Here is a 22445-nt window from a genome sequence, read left to right as displayed (position 1 = left end):
TGTTTTGTGCCGAATATTAGGTCTACTGTAATGATCCCGTCTATATTTCTTAACTCTAAAAATGAGGGAAGCGATCCAATACGTGTTATTTATATACCCTAATTGCAACAGACTAATTTGGAATATAAGGAGTTTCGTCACAGAATATTTGTATAATTTTTTTATTTTTAATATATATTTTTAGGGCATTAGACAGTACTTAAAAGTAAAATACACCAAGCTAAAGGTTCCAAATTTCGTTCCCATAATTGTAAATTGTATTATGTTAAAGTAGTTAAATAGTTATAAAATCGAACAGTTTAATGTTTTAACGTCCACAGAACATCAACAATGTTTGTCATCTTTCGCTGTTATTCGATAAATCGAAGAGAAGAGTAACATTGTTCTCTTTCCTGTGGTTTGTAGACAATAACTTGTGAAAGGTTAGAGCCACGTGGTTTTAAACTACGAACAGGGCTACTCCAGGGTGCCACGGACACAAGGGTCCCCCCTTGCTGCTTCAACTGATAGTAATTTACGACGACCGCTTTGTAGGTTCTAACGTTAAAATTTCGATATTCGGTACACCCGAGTAACACAGAAAATACTTAAATAAATAAAAACGAAAAATGGTATTACGTATATAGAAAACGGATCCTTTAAAATATAACAGAGCAATACATTTGCATTGATTCTGAACTCCTAAACTTGATACATCTGTATTTATCGATATTTAAAAAAACTGGTCTATAATCTCTTATTCAACATCCGCAATGTGACCCGCAGGGAAGAAGGAACCAAAAAGAAAAAAAAATGGCTACCGTTTAGTAGTAGCTGTAGTAGGCAAACTATTTGACGTTTCTACCAAACGGGCTTTAAAACAGGGCGTAATTCTTTTGTATAGGCGCTACTGTATCGCGGGTTAAAGTTTCTTTAAAATATGGTGGGAATGCTGTATTGTATAGCGATTAATGGGTAAAGGACTTTATTGAATAAAAAAAAAAAGAGCGAGTTATGAATTATTGAATAGCAAACATCACCGGACACTTCCTGCACAAAGTTTATTTTCAATCGTTACGGTTCTATTCAATTACGTTACATGGTTAAGTTACTTTGCACATTTTTTTTTCACTTACACTCAATTCATTCTCCTTTAAAATGTAGACGTGTAGGTGTATTTTATATATAAACAATTTTTGATGATTCATTAAAAATGCTATATTCTAGAAAAATTCTAGATTTTATTTACTATAAAAAATGTGTCATTTATATTCGATTTTCATGCGTATTTACACGTAAGTAATGAATGCGAAACGAGAAAAATGACTTTTTAAGCGCGCGTGAAACCCGTAAAAAACCATTAAATTTGACTTTGGCTATAAAAATGGATGACTTTTATAATTGTTAGCGCCATCTGTTATTGGTTTCGATCATTACACGGAAGGGAATTTTAAAATTATAAACGTTCTAAACGTATAAAACACGTAAATTAAGTTTACTTTAATATAAAACGATAGAAAATTTTCTATTAAATCGTATTATAATAAATACTTATATACTAATTAAAACACCAGAAATCTCGATCACGTGACAGAGTTGTGTGTATGTATAACTAATTAAAATTAATTTCATGTAATTGCGTGTTTATTTAAAATACGGGAGAAGAATTTTCGAATATATTTTTTTTGTTTTCTTTAACTGGTTTTGCGGCTTTTATAGCAGTTATAACGCGCTAAAAATCGGTTTTTTTTTGGGCCTATTTTCTGTTATGGAAACTTGCGTTTGACGTGTTGCTCCCTCCGAATTGCCTTATTGATTTGTTATTCTTGTATGTAAATATCGCCGGCTTATTTATAAAAATTGGCCAAATTACACTTCCATATTTTTTCAGTTGAGCAAGCAAAGAACTAGGCCAACTTTTGTTCTCGATATTAATATTTTTCTATATACTGTAGGCCTAGATCCTATTGTTAAATATTTAGTTTACGTGCTCTAATTTATTTATACGCAATTTAAAGATAAAATATTGTGTTAAGTAAAGAATGATATTTAATACTTAAAATAATATTCGATGTTGAAATTAATAAGCTTTACTCCTGATAATGGTAACTTTAGGAATGGACGGTAGCGTGCGAGGACTTTGGAATAATATTCGAGAATCTTTCCCGCTTAATAAATATCAATATTTAACTGGAATAATGTAAATTAAATTCATTTTTATAACTTTCTTACGAGTTTTAATCGATCTGATCAATCGTTTTGTAACGTAAACTAGCGCTTACGAGTTAAATTTCTTGTTTAAAATGAAGACAGGTGATTTTGATGGCTTTTTCTGCTCGGACGTTATTATTGTTCGGCTTTCACCTGGCCTTGCTAACGCTATTATGTAATTAAAGACGAACGATCGCACATCTCGATCGAATTATTGATTCAACACCTGTATCGAAATGTAATCACCGAATCACCGCTCCGGGCAATTAATCCTCAGAAAGCGTAATACGTCCATAGAGAAAGTGGTTTGTTGCTCGACACCTTATCTACCTTCTTCTAAGATTTAAGCTTTGAACAATTAATATCCTTCTAAATATCTTCGTATATATTCATACAGGATTAAATATTTAATTATTATATTTTCTCCCTCCTCTTTTTTGAATGGAATTCTTCGGTTTGCGCGCTGATAAATAACAATCACTCACAACTTAGATTCGATCGATTTCTCCATTGACACTTTTCTAAGAACTATCTGGACATTTTACTCGAAACTCTTGGTTACACAAATCCTGTGAACGATAACAATCGGCCGAGTAATCGTTCTTTCGTGTGTTTCCATAATCGAAGCATTTTCGATGGCACGAAGAGCGAATTGTCGGTTAAATCAGCATTATCAAGTAGGTATCCGCTCGAAAAACCTTCATCTATCTTCTTCAGAAATACCTTTTTAATATTTAGTTTCTTTAACTTTAATTATTGCTTTGAAATTCGTTAAAGAAATGCTTTAAATTTATAATATAACCTAGATACTAAGTGTACGGTACGTCTTTTACGGCTTACGTAAACCGTAGACCATAAAAAAAATCTACTCCTGATTAGTTTCCTTTCCTATATTTCTAAATTTAAACAATTATTGACATTGTTCTCTTGTAAAATATCGGTCAACTTGTTAAATCCAATAGTGATTTTTGTAGAATGATTGCTGGATACGACCCGCAGGCTTTGGCATGGTGGCGAGCGTGGTCCACAATCAATTTATTTCGCCACCCCGTGATTAGGAGGTCAGTAAAACCGATCTTCTAATCATGATGTAGCCTACTTATAGTAATTAAATTGCTGGTGAGTAAAAATTGTTCTTATAAAAATATTTAATCGAAAATTCGATGTTTCTATACACGCACCTTCTTAAATACGTTGTCTATTTTTAGAACAAATCGCATTCTCTTTGAGTAGTTACTGATCGATCTTCTACGGACGTAGAATAATAACTGTTCTAAGTATTATTATTATTTTTTTCCCTCTGTAATTTTTGATAAGATCTACCTTTGGAACAATGCAAGAAATGCTTTTGTAGTGTTCACTTTGATATATTCGTTAAGCAAAACTGTTGTAGTCACTTTGAAATTCTTCTCTGTCGCGATGCTAAATCGTCGGAACGTTCTCCCGGAGTTTAGGACTGTTATAAACAAGTGAAACACGTGATAAATGATGAACTTTATAAGAATCACAATCAAAATATGTCCTAAATATTTACAATTAAGTACAATTAAACTCCTATTAATAAAATTGGGAAAAGAATGATCCCTTTTAGAAAACAAAACGATTGAAAGTCGTTTATCTAGCCCTTATTCAATAATATATCTGGTCTCAGCAGTTAGAACAATCGACTCTAAATTGGCGAAGCTGACCCAAGGCCATGTTCGACAACCCATGGAGACATTGTTCGATGATTCTTTAATCAATTAAAATAAATGCAGGCGGGACCGGTTTCGATATACACCGCTTAATCGATCTCGTTTAATAAGGGGAAACGACTAATGATCGCTCGACGGATCCGGTAAATGAACGACACTGGAATGACCGGCTCTGTGACGTCACTGTCCCTATCACGTCCGGAAGTTTCGAGTTTTTATATAAATATATTCTATTTTTTTTTTTTTTTTTTAAGTTTCCTTTCTCGTGACAAATACACTATATAATTTATATATCAATTTGAATTTCTCAATAGATTATAATTGCTACTATCTTTAGAGGCGAATAAGTATTTTCTCCTCGATTTTATATTGTTTTTATAAATAGACTTTTTGTATTGTATTCTATTATAATTATCTGACTGACAGATGTATTAATTTATTAAACTTTTATGTTAAATTCTTAAAAGATTCGAATGCGAGAAGAAGGAAAAAGAACAAAATAATATATGACCTAGAAAAGTATAGAATATAACAATGAGAAAGGGGATAAAAGTTTTTGTCTAGAAACTCTACAAACTCGCTAATATTCAATTGCTATAGACGTATTATCTATCGCAATTCAATGCCTTCCCGATATTTTTCTTTATTCCACTTAAATCAAATAGATATTATCTGAGCGATGGGTTGTTTATAGATGAACTGGTTACGTGTACAAATGTATTTTAAGTGTTCGTACAATCCTAAATAATTGATAGCCTTTTATATTTTGCAAAGCAGCGTATTTGCTTGATCCAAACAGCGGTGTGTCCCTTTGATCCGAAATGTTATTTTAGCTTTATAATAAATTGATAAAGTATTTTAACTTAAAAGTATTTTCGGTCACATCTACAATAAATGTTTTATTTTTTTAGCAGTTACTTTTTATTATTTTATAACCGATTTAATTCATTTTTAAAGTCTATATATTTTAATAAAAAGCATCGATTAGTATTCTTATATATATATATATTATTGTACGGTAAGTTAACGTAGAATTTAATGTAGACTTAGACTTGTTTTGATTCTTTCCTCTGACACATAAGAGGCCCTTCACCCTCTATCAAATAGTAATGTTTCAAAACGTGAGGCCCCTGTAGCTTATTTTACTTGCGTGTAAATCCGTCCTGGATACAACAGGATTTTTACTTCGACTGTCAATATAGTTTTTCTTGAAAAATAAACTTGTATTTTATAAAAATTTTAATATAATTTTTATAACATGCTCTAGGCCTAACGTCGGTAACTTTGTTATGGACGAACACTAAAGAACAATAAGGTATTAATGATTATTTCGTTTATTTTCTGTAAACATTTCAAATAAGACGTTTAGAGCGTGGGAAATACTCGTAGGCGATTGGTTTTAAAAATAATTTGATAGACGTTACCGTTTGTCTATGCTTATATTTTACAAGAAAGGGGCCTTTAAAATGCATACCAGGTTAGTTTATTTATGAAATTTAATAATTAAAATCTCCAATTATCAAACTGATGTTTCGCTTACCGAATTCGAAGAAGAGAAATTAAATATTTAATTACTAAATTTCTCTTTCATTCATTCTGAAAGAATAAATAATAATAATAATAATAATTCAATTTCGTGTATTAAATCTAAATCTAAAAGAAAAAATTTCATTGGTTAAGATAATGCATATTATTTTTATCTTCCACTACTTTTCTACGTATTAATCAAAATTAATTTTGAAAGGGGTAATTTAGAGATCGAACGGAAATGCGCGCCATCTATCGGATTACCGTTAAAGTTGTGGTATACGGAGGGAGGGAGGGGGAGGTTTGCGCCGAGCGCTCCACCTTTTAACGTTGTTGCGAAACATTCCTCCGATCGGAGTCACTTTAAGCAGTAGCATTTGAAATTAAGCAGCGGATTGGCCGATTGACGCAAGTTGTCGATATATACGGGACAGGTGGAACTGTCGTCAAGGCAACGCCGGCAACGTTAAATTGATGGCTGTTACTACGGGTAACCGCACTTCTCGTGCTGCGCGTGCCAGGGAAACAATTGGTCGGCTTTTTCTGCTGCGCCCGCCACCCTTTTGTTATTATTACGCTTCCCCCTCTTTTTTTTTCTTTCTTTCGGAAAGATCAATCCTTTACATTTCGATCTTATCAAACGCTGCGAAAATCGAACGTGGTAAAATGATCAGAATTATTATTATTATTTTAACAACTTCTACTGTTTAAACTTTTAAATAACCAATTCGTATCTAAACTATTAGTTTTAAATACGAGCAGGGGGAGGGGGAAGTATTATTATTTATGTAATGCAAATCTCGCTCTTCTTGCTTTTGTCAAAATTACTATCGCTGGAGAGGAACAATGAGAATAAGGATCAGCAACGAGTCGGATCTGAGTGCATTTGGTAATAGCATCACAAGACCTGTTTTGGATAAAGATTCATGCTAATAAAAATACCCTTTTTTTTCGTTAAGTTTATTACTTTTGGCATTCCATTTACATATCATTCGATGGAATTATTTCTCTTTATTTTAAGGCCAACCGAAGCTTTTTTTTTTCCTCTTCTTCTTCTTTTTTAAATTATAAATTAAATACAATTAAATTTTCCGAGTTATTTCTCTCTTCGTTTGCTTATTTTTCTATATTTTTCTTATGCAATATATCTAATAATTAATTAAGGAGATTGATCTCGAATATAGCGAATTTAAGTATAAAATTTTGGATAAATTTCCTCCTAATATTTAATTATTTATGCATAAATAAGAAGAAATATATATATATATATATTTTTTCAATTCGGTAATTTCGCTTAAGAAGCTTATGAAATTCGCTTTGCATAATGTTTGAGGGGATTGTATCAAGGAAGTTAAACCTTTACAGTAATAAAGTAAAGTTACTTGTATTAAATCATTACTATTCATTCTATTGTAATCGTATAATTGACTTGAATTTGATTGTAGGCGTTGAGAGAATCTTAAAGAGATCAGTAAACAACTGGCATAATTAAGCGAGCCATCTTGAGTAAATAATAATGATACCGATCGGTTTATACTCGAAATAATTGTATTTCTTTTACGCGAAAGTGATCAAAGATAAATAAATCCTTCACAGAACGTCATTATCTATGAAGACCCAGACGTTGCATCTTCTACAAAATACGTCTTTTGAAGAAGATGCAAAGTCTGGGTCTTCACAGATAATGACGTTCGTGACTGTGTCAGTTTAATTTTATGTTTTTTTTAATGAAATATTTGTTGATTTGAATGGCGGATAAATGAGAATGATGACAATTCACTAATATCTTTACGACAGAAAAGGAAACTGCTCGAGATCCAAAGAAAACAACAGGTTTTGTAGAGGGGAAAAAAGTTGTTTATGGACGACTTGTTTATATTATCTTTAAATAGGATATATGAAATGACATTTCGTGTAAAATGATGAAATGATGCATTCAAAATATATATATATAAAAAAAAATAGTGTATACTTTAACATGGGAAAATAAACATACATTTTTTATGTTATTTACAAAACTATAAAGCAATTAATTTGAAATAATGGACGGATACATTACATTAATTCAATTAATATTAATTAATATGAAGAGTCAAAAGTAATCCATGTAAAAAAAAAAGAAAGAAATCTTTTTTTTTTATGTTAGAGAGTTATTTACTCGTCATTTTATTGCTTCTCTTCTATACGTTTTTACTTTCGGAAAGGTTTATTATAAGGAGGCTTTATTGAAAACGTTGTAAAAAGTGATTGATAGAAATCTAAATCATTCTTGAATAAGAAAGAAAGTAAACCCATTCTTGAGATTATTTGCTCGTCTTCAGCCATCCAGGAGTTATGGCCAAATGCAAGAAAGGATTAAAAAGCAGAAATTCTTGATCATGTTAATACTTTAGTACATATTTGTATTTGAATTTTTGATTTCATTTGATGTAGCATGATTCGTTTTATTTTGCTAACTTATTCTAACGGCGGGTTATCATATTATTATAGAATTTTATTCGAATTTTACAAGTTTAATTAAAATCACGTCGTAATATTTTTCGATAAGTAATCATATTCGTTCGTTCCATAAATTATTCTTCTATCTGCTTAGTCTCATATATTATAAGTAGATACATCTTTTACTTTTCTCTTCCTAATTAGACTATACTCACGCTGCTTCGTAACTCGGTTTTCTTGCCACCACCCTTTGCAATCTTTCAGTATTGGCATCACTATCAAAATATAAAATAAATTTAATCATTCGGATGAAAATGAAATTCGCTAATTTCTCTTACTGTGGGAAAGATTTCACGCCGAATAGATATTTAGAAATTTCCTTTATCTGGAATGGAAAAAAAAATCGGACTTTTTCGATTATATTTTAAAGAAAAATCAAAGAGAAATCAATGGAAATTACCATTAAGCAGCGCAACTTTATCCCGAGTGGCATTTTATATTGATTGTAGATCCGTGACCATCATTGTTATCCATTACGTCTATCGCCAATGACACATACATTCTGCACCGATGTCTGCGTTACTCAGTAACGTCATTTGATATCGGATAGCATCTTTCTGATGTACTAATGCCGTAGATGTTTTACGGATGATTGATTTCTGCCCATACCCGGCCAATCACTCCAGGTCTAGAGTACTGCGGGCCATTCTTTAGATGCCGACTGGTAATTTCTCCTCGAAAACCTGCTCATCCGCAGTGTTTATCAGTCTTTAATGATGATAACTTCGCCGAGTTGTCATTGCTACCTGCTCTTCCAAATTAAGAATTGATTTTTTTTTCCTTCTTCTTCTTCTTCTTCTTATTCTGCCGTCTGTAAGAAAATAACTTCTCGTTCCGTGTATGGATAAATTAAATATGAGGAGTTACAAATTGGCTCGGTTTCTAAATATAATGAAGAAAGCAACAAGTTAATTCTGTTAAAACCACACCCCTCTAAACAACCTGATGGATAGAAGGTTAGATAGTGACCTTGAGAAAGTGGAGAGTGAACCATGCAGCATGGGAACTAACAAATGAAAGTGTTTATATTTTCTATATACACAGGGCATATCCATGCGGTAACTATTTTGAATACAAAAGCGGCCAATATTAAAGATAAAATAAACGTTAGTAATTAATCTGCTGTTGGTTTTTTTTTTCGCCGAGAGAAAAAGATACAATATGTTTCCGGTGTGATTTAATCTACAAATTCGATTAAAATGTTTGTTTTTCTTTTAAATATTTTGTAGATGAAAACACAATTTCGCTTGACTTTTCCTTATTAATAAATCAACCAGGCAATTCAAACTGTTCTGCGTCACTGATTTATTAATAGGGAAAATCCTTAATATATCCAATTGTCGTTTATACATGCTTTATGCAACGTAATCCTCTAAAAATAAAATGTCGAAACATAAAAAAAAAGAAACCAAACAAAATAAAGAAGCGTTCTCGGCAGTAATCAAGGAAAAGGTATAGTAACAGATCTTTAATATCATTTTCGAGCTCGTATTATTAAGCTAATCGCCTATTAAATTATCTAAAAGCAGACTACGGGTCCTCCCCTCTCGGAGGCCATTTCCTCCAGATAGAGGTCACCCGCGCTGCTAGGTGGCGCCTTACATCTGTCACATTTCACGTCACTCACGTGATTACCGGTGACCAATGGGTGCTTCCGAAACATCGTTTGTTTAGCGACCGTGACTAGCGAACAATGGATGGGAGTCGTCCCAGGTGGGTAAAGTTTTGACCAGAAGATCTCCTCTACCTCCCCCCCGCTCGTTCGAGTGTCGTTCGCTTCCCATACTCGGACGTGATGACCGAACTTTGCCTAATGACGTATAATGACACAGTACGTCCCGACAGAGACAAAGAACAGTCCCGGGTACGACCTCAATCGAGAATTTTCATCATGATGCCAAGCCAAATGACTTTTGCGTGCAAATCGACGCCCCGCTCCTAAATTTGCGCTTATTCTACCTTTTTCTTTTTTGTCTGTCCACAAGGCTCCTTCCTTATTATTTAGAAATCAGTTTGAATATGAACGAATTTTCCGTATTTAAAGAATTTCTCTGTACTTTGTTACCTTTTATTCTATTTAAATAGTGTATTACCTATCTACTCCTGTCTTCGTCGTATACAGTACCTTTCTTCTAGCAATGAATTTTGCTTTGTTTAAATAAATAACAGAATAAAACAAGTTCTAGCTAAGTTCGAAAGTTGTTTTGTACTTTCCTTGTGAATATTCTTGCACTTTTTTAATTATAAATAGGTATTCAGTAACGTTACAGTTAATTTTAATAATTTTATATACTGTATATATATATAATATTCTTTAAGCAACCAGTAGCAATTGTTACAGTCGTCTAGCATTATTTAACTGTTGCATGCTGTTATTTTTGTATGGATTTTTTTTTCCTCTTAGGGAGTGGGCCGTGTGCCATTATGATCATTTGGCGATGATACTCATATAGAATAAAAGCTGTCCTGGTTCATAAATCTTCAATTCACTGCGATTAAACTTACAATTAAGAATTCTGCATCCGTTTCTGAGAATGTATCCTGGAAAGTATTGTTAAAGCATCAGTTTATACTTCCCCTCCCTTTAAATATAATAATGAAAAGCTTATATTTTTTTTATATGTAAAAAAAATCTAAGACGTTTATAAGAAGTTGCATCTTTAATTTTTCCATTAATTTATGTAACTTTTATTTTATTTTTTTACCATAAGTTTAGTTCATATTTTAGAGATTCTCTAATTAATTTGAATAATTATTAACGTATTATTCGAGAAATTATCAATTGAATTTTAAGGTGTAAGTATTTAAACGTGTAAAGTCACTTTTAAAATCCGTTTTAGAAGCGTAAATATTTAATTTACATCCCGAAATAAGACATATTTTATTCATTTAATAATAATGAAAGTTAAAATTATTCTATAAAATCCCTCTTCTATGAAAATTTCATAAAACTATAACTTATATTGAAAAGAAGCTAATTGTTAAAGGTTAATCAATTGTTTCTCTTGTAGAAAAACAAAGTACAAGCATAAAAAAAAAACCCTCATATTTCTCGTTTCACCACTGATTTACTCAATTAAATGGTATCTGGATATGCGGACAAGCGGACAACTCAATTATCTATAAGACTTTGATAACTGAAATCGATTCTAAGATCCGAATGTTTGTCGGTTAATAGCAAAAAAAAAAAAACCAAAAAATCCTCCTTAACAAACATTATTCTATATTTAACTTAGACTCTTGGGAGAAATATACTTCTTTTTTTTCCAGGAAAAATTTATTCAAACTTTTTATTTCATTAGAATATTTTTATATTAAAAATGAATAGGAGAGAGTTTATTTTTCAGAATTTACATACATTTTTAATGCTAAATTTTGAAAAAATAACAGTAATAATAATAATTTTGTGGTGAATGTATTCATTGAACGTGATTAATTAATTGTTTTTACAATGCTTTTTACAACAAAAAAAATGTGATTAATGCCATAATTGCCTATATATTTATATAAATTTATAGCGAGACGGAGGTAAAAAGTGATGTGGAACTCGAAAGGCATTTCCTGTTTACAAGTTTAATGATGTATTTCAACTTCTACTCATTGCCATCTTGGATATCTGTATCAAAAATCTATCAATTAAAATAGGAAAAAAAAAAAACTAGAGAGGGTGGACGTTATAGGCCTAGTGAATATGTAAAGCATTATATAAATTCACACATTTAATAATCTTTTCTTAGATTCACCTTAATATAATTTACTAGTAACAATAATAATAAATTATATACAAATTACACGTGTTTAATGGTGAAATATACTGTAATTTTATGTATATGCCTCTCACTTTAACTAATTTTCTTCTATTTATGATCAAATTATACGGTAAGAATGTATTAGTTCAGTGTATAAATATATATAGAACATCTCATCACGTCTATTCTTGATTCTAAATAGAATAAAAATAAGATAAAGTCTCTTGTCTAATGCTGAGATTCGGAATATCTGAACGTCTATATTTAGTTAACATAAAGTATTTATGGTGTTATATTAGTATTTTATATCGATCATGAGTTTTTCAATTGGTAAACGATACCTGCCGTTAATCTCTTATTACTATTCTGTGAATAATAATATAAAGTTTTATTGTTGTTGCTATCGTTAGCGTCATTTGAGAAGTAGAATAAATTGTTACCAAAGTACAAGAAATATATTGCGTGACGACTACTTTCTATTATCTAATGAAATTGTTTTAGTGCCAAGCTAATGATCGCAACTTCCGTAAGTTAGCTAATCAGTCTATGAATAGAATAAGAATGTGATATCTAACAAGTAATCTGTTAAAATGAACATATTCGTAATCAACTTTTCTTTCTGGATACTTGTATTTATTTATTACAAAAATAGAATAAATGGAATTAATCTAGGAAATGAAATGTGTATTTCTTGTATTGTTACCTATAATGATTATCATAATTAAAATTAAGCGAGTGGAATTTAAATTTATATAAGTTAAATTAAAATAGGATATTTGTGGCATTATCCCTTCTCATATTGATTTTTCTGGTTTGCAGGGGATGAATGTGAGCAAGAGAAACAAAGCTTGACGTCAACAGAAGTTGCACCTCAAATCGACGACTCGGAAGCGCGAACCGACACCTCGTCACCCAACACTCCACAGACGACAACAGAAGAGACTTGTCCAACTCAAGAGAAAGCAACTCTGGAATTAATGAACTATTCTCCAGTTAGTTCACTTTCTTTGGAGTCACCATCTCCCCCAATTACGTCGAAAATCCGTTCGGTCAAGGAAGATTCACCCGGTGATGTAGCGGTGAACCTTACAGATACGCCTCTCGATTTTAGCATCAAGAAAAATGCCTGTAAGCATAAGGAATCTCTCCAAAATGGTGTCATTATTACGGAAGATGGACCTCTGGATTTATCTATCCCCAGGAGGAGAAAGGAAACAGAACTCGGGGCAATTTCTGCTAAGATATCTAAACTGGAGCATCCACCCAAGAGTCCGTGGGGATATTGTGCACCCAGGACACTTACACCGCCTACTGGCTCGAGCAAAACACGCTCGGAAGAGTGGAACGGGCGTGTCAAAACTAGACAAGATTCCAAAGAGCATCATAAGAAGAATTGGTTAGATAAAAATGGCAAGGGGTTACTTGCAAAAAATGATTCTCATTCAAAATCATTTCGACAGAATCCGTGGCAATCACAATGGATCAGTCGGAGCAGCGATCAAACTAAAGACGTTTTTACGTGTGTATGGTGTAAAGAGTCTTTCAAAAGTTTATCCGAAATGACAATTCATATGAAACAATCGTCACGTTGCGGTGTTGCCGGAATGCAAACTCCACCTTCGACATCGCAAGCACCTCCCCCTAATACAGCACCTTCTACCGTAACCACAACTTCTTCGTCAGATTCTATAGTAAAAGAAACGGTATCATTACCCAGGAAATTAGTTCGTGGTCAGGATGTCTGGTTAGGTAAAGGGGCGGAGCAGACTCGTCAAATTCTTAAGTGCATGTGGTGTGGACAATCCTTCAAGTCATTGGCGGATATGACGACACACATGAGAGTGACACAACACTACACTAACATTATTAGCCAGGAGCAAATAATTTCTTGGAGGACTCCCGAAGACAAAATGGCATCTCAATCTCATGTAAATGCGGTTTTGACGTGCAAAGTATGTGATCAAGCCTTCGGTAGTCTAAAAGAACTAAGTTATCACATGGTAAAGAATTCGCATTATAAAGAGCATATTCTTCGTTCCATCACAGACGGTGGCGGGCGAAGGAGACAAAGTCGAGAAAGGAGGAAAAAATCTTTACCGGTTAGGAAACTCTTGGAGTTAGAAAGGCTAGAAATTTCACGTCAGAATCAAGGAAACACTTCGGGAAGCGAACTTGCACTTAAAAATGAAGTAGTAGATGGAAAAATAACTTGTGAAGAATGCACGGAACGTGTTGATGCCAAAGACTTTGTACAGCATATTAAGAGATGTGGTCAGGGTAGTGTGAAAACTCAACAAGATTCCGTAGCGGAGAATCAAGTGACAGAAACTTCGGACGGTCCTTCGGAATCGCCAAAGACTAACAGCCCTCCAATCGATGGTGCTACTTCGGAATCTCCGGGCATAGACGCTGCTGGTGGAGGGAAGTGTCAAGAAGAACCGAAGGAACAAAACGACAGCACCTCCGTGTTAAATGCAATAGAGAGACTAATAGAAAAGAGCTTTGAACCAAAAGGTAGGAGGGTGAGTGCTTCCACGGGTATTCTACAAAGATTGGGAATCGACGAAGAACTTTGCCCTCCTTGGCAACCCTCCATGTCCCCTAATGTATTTTACAAATCATCGGACGTAATTGCCAAATCTCCATCTGGTGGAAATTTGACACCAGCAACTAGTTACGAAGAGCAACCGTTATATTCGAACTTAAGTCCACGTTCTAGTTCTTCTAGTGGAGTAGATCAGGCGCCTGGTTCTTTCCGCGATATGTTGAGTCGAACTTCTTCGCCTGCACTCAACGCTTGCAACTCGGACACGGAAACCGAATGTATCGAGCAGCAGAACGTCGAAGCGAGTGGCGAACATTCCGTGGGGAGCACATCCGATATCCCGGTAATGGAGAGAAACGGCACAGATTCCCGAACCCCACCAATGGACGAAAATAGCCGGGTGAGTACTAGCAATAAAATGCCTTCCTCTTCTCCAAATGAGAACAAAGACGAAACGGAAAAACGGTCGAACATGTCGGTCGACCACCCTCTTAAAGAATTGCAGAAATTACTGGACAAGACAGACACCCATATGTCGAGATCCAACATACCACCCGCACCGCCGGGTTCCATATTAGCCTTTAGTTGGGCCTGTACCGAATCCAATAGCAATGATTCACTGTTGAAGTGTGCCTTTTGCGATACCCATTTCGTCTCCAAAGGAGCCTACAGGCATCATCTAAGTAAAACTCACTTTATCAAAGACAATAATACACCTGATCCGAATTGGACAGGTTCGAAATCTGAAGAAACAAACAACACGGTGCCAAAAGACTCTCCTTCGTCGGAAGAGAGTCCTCATTCCAAGTTTCTCAAATATACAGAACTTGCGAAGCAGCTATCTAGTAAATACGTTTAAAAAAATGTGAAAATTGAAGCAATGGTGCGTCTCCCCGAGAACCTAATTAGCAACTCACACGCACATCTGTATAGTCCTACGCACAGAAAGATATAATAATCCTAACTGATGGATAACTGTGCATAATACATATCAGTAGGCAGCGGTTGACTGTCTAGCATGTTTCAAAATTCCAAAATCTTTCGGTGATTACTTTTCCCGACATATCTCAGGCAATTTTTGTGGCGTCGAAGCAATTTTTTTTGTGTCTTTGTATGTGTATCAGTGTATATGTGTACGTGTACACAGTGACCATTCTGTACATATCTATGCATCGGAACTTCTCAGAAGTCTTCGATATATTTAAAAAATAAAAAAATAAAACAAAAAATATATTTCAAGCAGAACTTTTTCCATTTCCCGTTTCTTCTTCTATTTCCAAAGAGGAATTTTTCATCTGTGCATAAATTAAGATTTCGATGTGTCCAATGCTTTCCAAAGTGCTTCCATCTGCCATCTTGTACATAACGCCATTTAATGTTATATAAATGTACATCTTTATATTGTTATTATTTATTATTCACAAGATCTATAAGATATGGATCTTTCGTATAAAAGATTCATTAAAAAAGAATGCTGTTTTTTCTCCTCCCTGGTCTCCGAGTCTTTTTCTTAGTGTTACATATATACTTTCCGAGTCAAACGCGCCAATATAACTTAAATTTATCTCCAACTACACATTCGAGTGAACATTTCACTCGGTTAGAGAGAAAAGATTTCCAACATAAAACATTGTTTCTTCAAATCACGATCCGAAGGCCGTTCGAGATTGATTCTCTGACAAAAATTGCCCCTCGTTTCAAAACATGACGCCACGTACAAAAGTAACTTGATCGGGTAACTCTTTAAATGTTCAACAATGAATTCTCTACTTTTTAATTTTAAATAATATTACCGATCGATAGACAAATGCCTTTAATTGAACATGGCATCCCAACCAAATTCTTAGTGTCAAAGATTTTCCGACTTCGTTTATAATAATCTTAATCGTGGGCGTACTGTACAGCTAAATTATATCTCACGATTCGTGGCACAAAAATTCATTAGCTCAGTAAATCTATAACCCATGTTATCCTCATCATATCGCGCTAATTGGTTCAGTCTGATATTATTGCTGATATAATCTAATTAATCTTAAGAACGATCGAATTTTTTCTCCCCTTTCCTCCAATGATTAGATTATATCCTATCTTAATTATATAAAATAATTTTTTTAAATCAAAAATGACAAGAACCAATGAAAAATTTCGTCATCTCAATCATCGAAATGTTATTAGAAAATAGAAAAGGAAGAAATTCGTATCGACTGTTTGTACAAATTAAAATAACGATTAATAATAATATTTTTGAAAAGTTGTAATATTTGTAAATAAAATCAATTTGGGAATTGTTGGAGAAAATAATAAATTCGCAATAAAGCAGGATGTAAATCCGCGGAAGTTAAGAGTTAATATTTTGCTAGCCAGCAAAGTTAGCACTTGGGAGTGATTGAAGAGGGTAAAGCTGTTCCCTCATTGGTAGTAAACAACTAGATTCGAGCAGCTCATCAGAGCTAGCTATTCCCTGCTGGATCGTACTTCTCGCAAGCTTCCTAATTATCACCCGATCACTCTTTCTCCTATACTATGATGTAACCGGTAACCTTTCTTAATGTTACTAGATGAACAAATGTCGACAGTTAACTTTTTCTGATAAAAGATCTTGCCTTATTCCAAGCCAGATACTTAACCGACATTTAGATCAGTTAATGCATCGGCAAAATAAATATAGTTAAAGTTTCATCGATAGGTTTAACATTTCTCAGAATTCATTAACTCGGATAATCACTTGATGGATAGATGAAAATTAAACGTACAGTTTATAAAGGTTAAAATTATAAAATCGAATTTTCTATGTCATTTCTTGAAACTTGCCGAGAAATTTGAAATTTTTACAGGTTAAAAGGGAATAAATATTATTTTTTTAAGATGCTAAAACGATTAAAATTGCAAATACCGCGCTGGACTGGAAAAATTGATCTACTAGAAATTTATTCCTTAAAATCTACGATCTATAAAACCTTTACGACCGTATCGTCGGAATGTGCTAAATAAAATTGCATCAATAAAATAAAATCTAATTACGGAATAAATAGCGAGGAAAAGAGAAATTTAAATGTCTGTACAGATAACGAGACAAAGGTTATATATAAAATGTCTGGTTTGGATTCGAACCTTAAACTATTGTCGTAGAATCTTTAGGAAACATCAAATATAATTTATGCTACTATCATCTTGTAAAATGATATTTTGAAGCACGTTTCTTCCTCTTTTACCGGAAGAACATTTTCCTACGAATCCGATTCTCTTTATACGTTTCAGAAGGAATAATTCTCTTCTTTGATTGATAACAAATGGCAGATGCGGGAGACTTTTATCGGCCCACCAGGCAACGGAATCCTTCTAACAGACCAACACCACCTGAAAGAGAGAAAGTGAAAAGAAGAGGAATTTATCAGCGTTTCTCTTTACATATTCACATTAGCTTCAATCCTAATGTAAAGCCATCCTTTTTGACAGCCCGCTGGATGCTATAACGGCTCGTTCTCATCCCTAATTACCCTAACGTTTCAAACCTTACACATTGCAGTCCACTTTTATATTCGCAGCACATCTCCTTATGGCTCCATTTGGGCTGTTGTTTCCGCGATAGCTTATTTGTCATCTTTTTCTCTCTTTCACCCCCCTTCTAACATCTCCATACGCGAAATGGAAGGGACGAGTCACATAAAAACACAGTTCATCTCTATCTGAGGGTTTTGGACGTTGCGGAAAGATGAGGTCACCATATATCACGCTTTTTTTGTGTTTGTTGTCTCGGATACCACAACGTACTGTCCGTATTCAAATTTATGCTCACTCCGGTAGCTGTAGGTGTCTTGACAAGATGAAATACAGTTATGAGAGCTTTCATTTCGCTTGATGAGATAACGTTAGTGTAGCAAAGTCTGCGTCTATTGCTCCCTAGAGACACTTCTCCTATTCTCGTCCCCTCCGCTCGACCTGGCAGAAAAATCATTACTGAGACAGCTTCCCTGCAACTGTAATTAAAGACTCTCACCGAAGGGAGAAATGCGCTGGTTAGCTACAGGTTATGCTGATCTGTGATTCTATTGTGGGCCTTAATGATTATTAAGTGGACTCAACTTATTCTTATGTTTTCTTCTTTTAATTTAATTGTCATTTTTTAAATTAAGTTAATAGATTTTTTTCTGAAACGTCATTTCACGATTCAAAATAAAATAAAAAAAGAGCAAATCAAATGTAATTAAAACTATTTCCAGACATAAGTAATATGAGATACGCTTCACGTTTAGTTTATTGTTAAGAATATGCAATTATAAAGTCCTAATTAGAATTTTTAAATTATTTATTGTATGTTATTGGAGGAAAAAAAAATTGAATAGGATGTAAAAATTAATTTAGAATATTTCCTTAGTTTAATTAAGTGTTTATATTTAGATAACCAGACAATATGTAATCATTTATACGAATCTTGAAGCAGAATTCGAATAAAAAGTAACTATTTTTCAAGCGAAATATTAGCGCATTTTTTGAATTTAATTGAGTAAATAACTCTAGAATAATATGCAAATATCGGAACGGAATAACTCGAGTTTCAACTAAGCAATATTTTAAGGGAGAATGATTTTTTTTCCTCTAGAGACCACCCACGCTTTTTCGAGGGAGCAACTCTTCCCGTAATAGTATCTATAACGATTCACTGAGGATGAAATAAGATTTAAAGGGGGGAATAAAATAAAATAAAATAAAATATGACCGTACGATAATAATTAATTATTTTTTATATCCCCGAAAATTAACGGTGATCCAAACCGAAAGAAAAATAAAATAAACTATTAGATTAATGATTTAATGTGTAGCATCTCTCTCTCTCTCTCTCTCTCTTTCTCTCTCTCTTACTACCGCAGTAACGAGTTATTTGTGTGTGCGTGTTCGATGCAATAAAATTGATTCGCCATGTTAGCATTGCTTTTAATTTATTACTCTACTTTTTATTGTGCGGTCACATTGATCAATGTATATTGGCCACAATATTCTGTTTGGTTGATCTAAAATGTTGGCCATTTTTTATGAATTTTCTATGTTTGTTCTGCCGACGTTTTACTCCGGCAGATTATATCATTGATATTTTCGGTTTTATATTCGTTTAAATTTATTTATATCGATGTAATGTATAATATTTAATCATATTTTTCTTACTTCATAAAATTTTAATTATTTTTAAACAATTTTTCGACTTTTCTACCGAGATTCTATGAAATTAAGAATGGAAAATACACCGTTTTAAAACAATAATCTGGCAAAATACCGGGCTAAAATTATACTTTATTTATAATAAATTGCTGGTGAAAAGTTAAAAATCAGTCATTTATACCATTAACGAATACAATAATACTCATTACTATTGTTTTCAATGATAAAAACTAAGCATTATAAGTAATTTCTTCCATTATTATGCATAGATTAATAAAGAAAATTAGTTTAAAAATAGTCGGTTCTTCTGTTATAAACAAAAAAAAAAAAAACACCAAATCTTCAGGTCTTTAACCACAATGCGGTCACGATTAAAGTAGCCTAAAGCTCCAAATTATATCTTTAATAATAATTCACATACAGTATTGGGTTCGAGAAGAGCCGAGGGGCGAGAATTTAAAGATGTAGGGCCTCTTGTAAGTTATCCCAACCAGAAAATGTTTAAGTATAATTAGACTAGGCGTCGTTTTGTAAATCGAATGCGGGAAAAGATATTCTCCAGCGTGAGTTATTATCCCGCGCTTATCTTTCATCCTACATTTCCATTATCTTCTATATGTTACACGGCCTTAGTTATTGTTACTCCTTTGAATTAGGTGGATCGCGGCGTTATGTAGGAGGTACCCCGGAGCGGAGTCTCCAGGGCCCCATCGGCCACTCGCTCCGAGTGAGTTGTTGTATCTGATGGACGGATCGTTTATCCTCCTCCCAGAAATGAGTTGTTTCCATTCCCAGAGTGCATCACGTGACCAATGTAATTAACACCTTTTGCCAGAGTCGCGCTGACACAATCAATGGACGATTTACATGTTCCCCAATAGTAAAAAAAAGCATAAGAAAAAGGGGGGAAAAGAGAGAGATATTCGCTAGAATTGATGTTATTTCCCAATTTGCGGAGGATGTGATTAATTTTTTTGTAAATTACAAAAATAAAAAATTTAAATTAATTTTTTTTCCTCTCTGGGAATGTTTATATAATAATAAAATACTTTTTCTTTGGTAACGAAGATACAATTACAGTTACACGCTGCTCTTAATAGCAGAGTTTTTGAATAAGAGCGACGATTGTATCTCCTCCTTTTGTGTTTGTGTTTTTATTATTATTATTTTTTTTTTTACTTATGTTACTGTATCTAGAGGAGAGGGAGCATTAACTTTTAGTTAACACAATATTGGCTATTATATAAAATATCGATCGGCGTGTAAATAAATGAATAATGTGAAATGAAAATATTATTATAAAAGCAAGAATAGATGGTAGATATTATACGAAATCAGCTTAATTACCGCTTGAAAATCACTGTTTATGAATCCCTTCGTCTTTATCCTGATGACCAAGATTACATCCTCTGAGATTAGATAAAAGAGATTTCGACTCCTCCCCATATTCGATCCTATATTACTGAAACTCGAATTAGCTAAACTCGAGCAAACTTCAATTATGAAAACGAGAAATAATGTTCTAATTTTCGAACTAACAAGAGTAATTTCCTCAATACCAACCTTTACATTAATAAGCAGATCTTCGTCTTCTTCTAATCCGATCATCTTCATATATATATATATTTATATTTAACTATCGAGAAAGAACCGATCCATTATAAAGAATGACAGCATCAAATAAATAATCTCAATAACAAGATGGCATTTGAAGATTAGATGGTAGATAAATAATAAACCTCATTTGAAGTAATTTCAAATTAGTTAATAAGTAAAAGAAAAGTATGAGAGGAATTCGTTTAGTAAATATTGTTTTAGTATGGCATAAAAATCGAGAGAAAAACAGGAAACTAAGAGAGATTTATATATTATTTTTATAGTAAAAACTTTGGTAGATGAAAACAAGCCGTTCAAAGAGTGACTCAAATAAATCAATGCTCCTTTTCTAATCTTTCAAAATCTTTGATTCGGTAGTTGTCGGTTTATAGTGAGAGAAAAAGCCTAAAAGTCCGTTTTGTAAAGAAGAGAAAGCTTCACTATTTATGTTTTGCAGGGAGTGTCTGTCAATGGCGACTAGAGCCCTGTCCACTCCCACGGTTGGCGATGTGAATTATGGGATAGTTCAGCTGGACTAGCAGTACCGAACTTCGTCAATAAATCAGTAAAGGTAGATTCGGTCGTACATTTCTTGTTTTTGTAAGGATGATGTGTGACTCGGACAACGCACAACATTCTTTTCTATAGGAGAAAAAAAAAATCTAAATTTCAATTCGGGACATGAAATTTTACGAATCTGAATGACTTCTATCGGTCAACAATGATAATCCAGAATAAATGTTGCGAACATAGTTCAATTCTTGAATAAAACAAGAAAATTTCCATCTCTACTTAAAGGAAATATATAAAGGATAGATCTAGATTTATAATATTAAAACTTTCTAGCAAAAGAAACTTAAATAATTTATATACATGTGGACAAATGGAATTAAATTAAAGGGAGAGAAAACTAATATAAAAATTGACAATAATACAATTTAATAGATTTATTACTCTCTATATATATTTCTTGATAATGTTCGACAAAAATTCTAAACTTTCGATGAATTTCCTAATAAATTTTTCGATCATTTCTGAATTTTGTTCCATTAAGAAATAATTATAAAATATATCATTTATATTGGCCCATATATATATAAAATAATAATAAATTATAAAATATTCTGCATTTACTTTACAGAAAGAATTCGATTTAGAATTCCTTCCTTCTTATATAACACCAGGCAATATTTAGATGTCGAATTAAGGGAAATATTTCTGTAAATTTGATTGAGAGAAATTAAAAATCATCAAAAGACATTTAATAAAATTAATATTTGTTAATTTACTAAATAGTAAGTCTAGAAAAGAATATTAATACTTGAATTAATAGTAAAGTATTATTTAAATGATGATACGACTTTGTAATTTGCATTCTCTTCTCCTATGCGATAAGAATATCTTAACAGGCAGAATTTAATATTCTCTCTTTATTTTTCATTATATAACATTTATTTAATTCGATATATATATATATATATATATATATAT

The 22445-nt window shown here is 32.9% G+C and overlaps 1 protein-coding gene across 2 annotated transcripts in view; it reads left to right on the top strand.

Moving 5' to 3' along the window:
- LOC111630071 (protein tiptop-like) overlaps window positions 1-16165 on the top strand; it is a 28406-nt gene extending 12241 nt beyond the window's left edge. The window contains exons 1-2 of one of the 2 annotated variants that reach the window (XM_023374090.1): window positions 11869-12185; window positions 12479-16165. In XM_023374090.1, coding sequence (XP_023229858.1) covers window positions 12637-15063 — 2427 coding nt within the window. In that variant the 5' untranslated portion in view covers window positions 11869-12185; window positions 12479-12636 and the 3' untranslated portion in view covers window positions 15064-16165. Of the gene's footprint in view, window positions 1-11868; window positions 12186-12478 lie in introns of those variants that run through there. The other variant, XM_023374089.1, reaches the window with a different exon arrangement.
- Window positions 16166-22445: the final 6280 nt, after the last annotated feature.

Source organism: Centruroides sculpturatus, unplaced genomic scaffold, assembly GCF_000671375.1.
Source record: "Centruroides sculpturatus isolate CEXI.00-Female unplaced genomic scaffold, Cexi_2.0 scaffold599, whole genome shotgun sequence".
In the NCBI taxonomy this organism is placed as follows: Eukaryota; Metazoa; Arthropoda; class Arachnida; order Scorpiones; family Buthidae; genus Centruroides; species Centruroides sculpturatus.
This window is presented reverse-complemented; position numbering and strand designations above follow the sequence as displayed.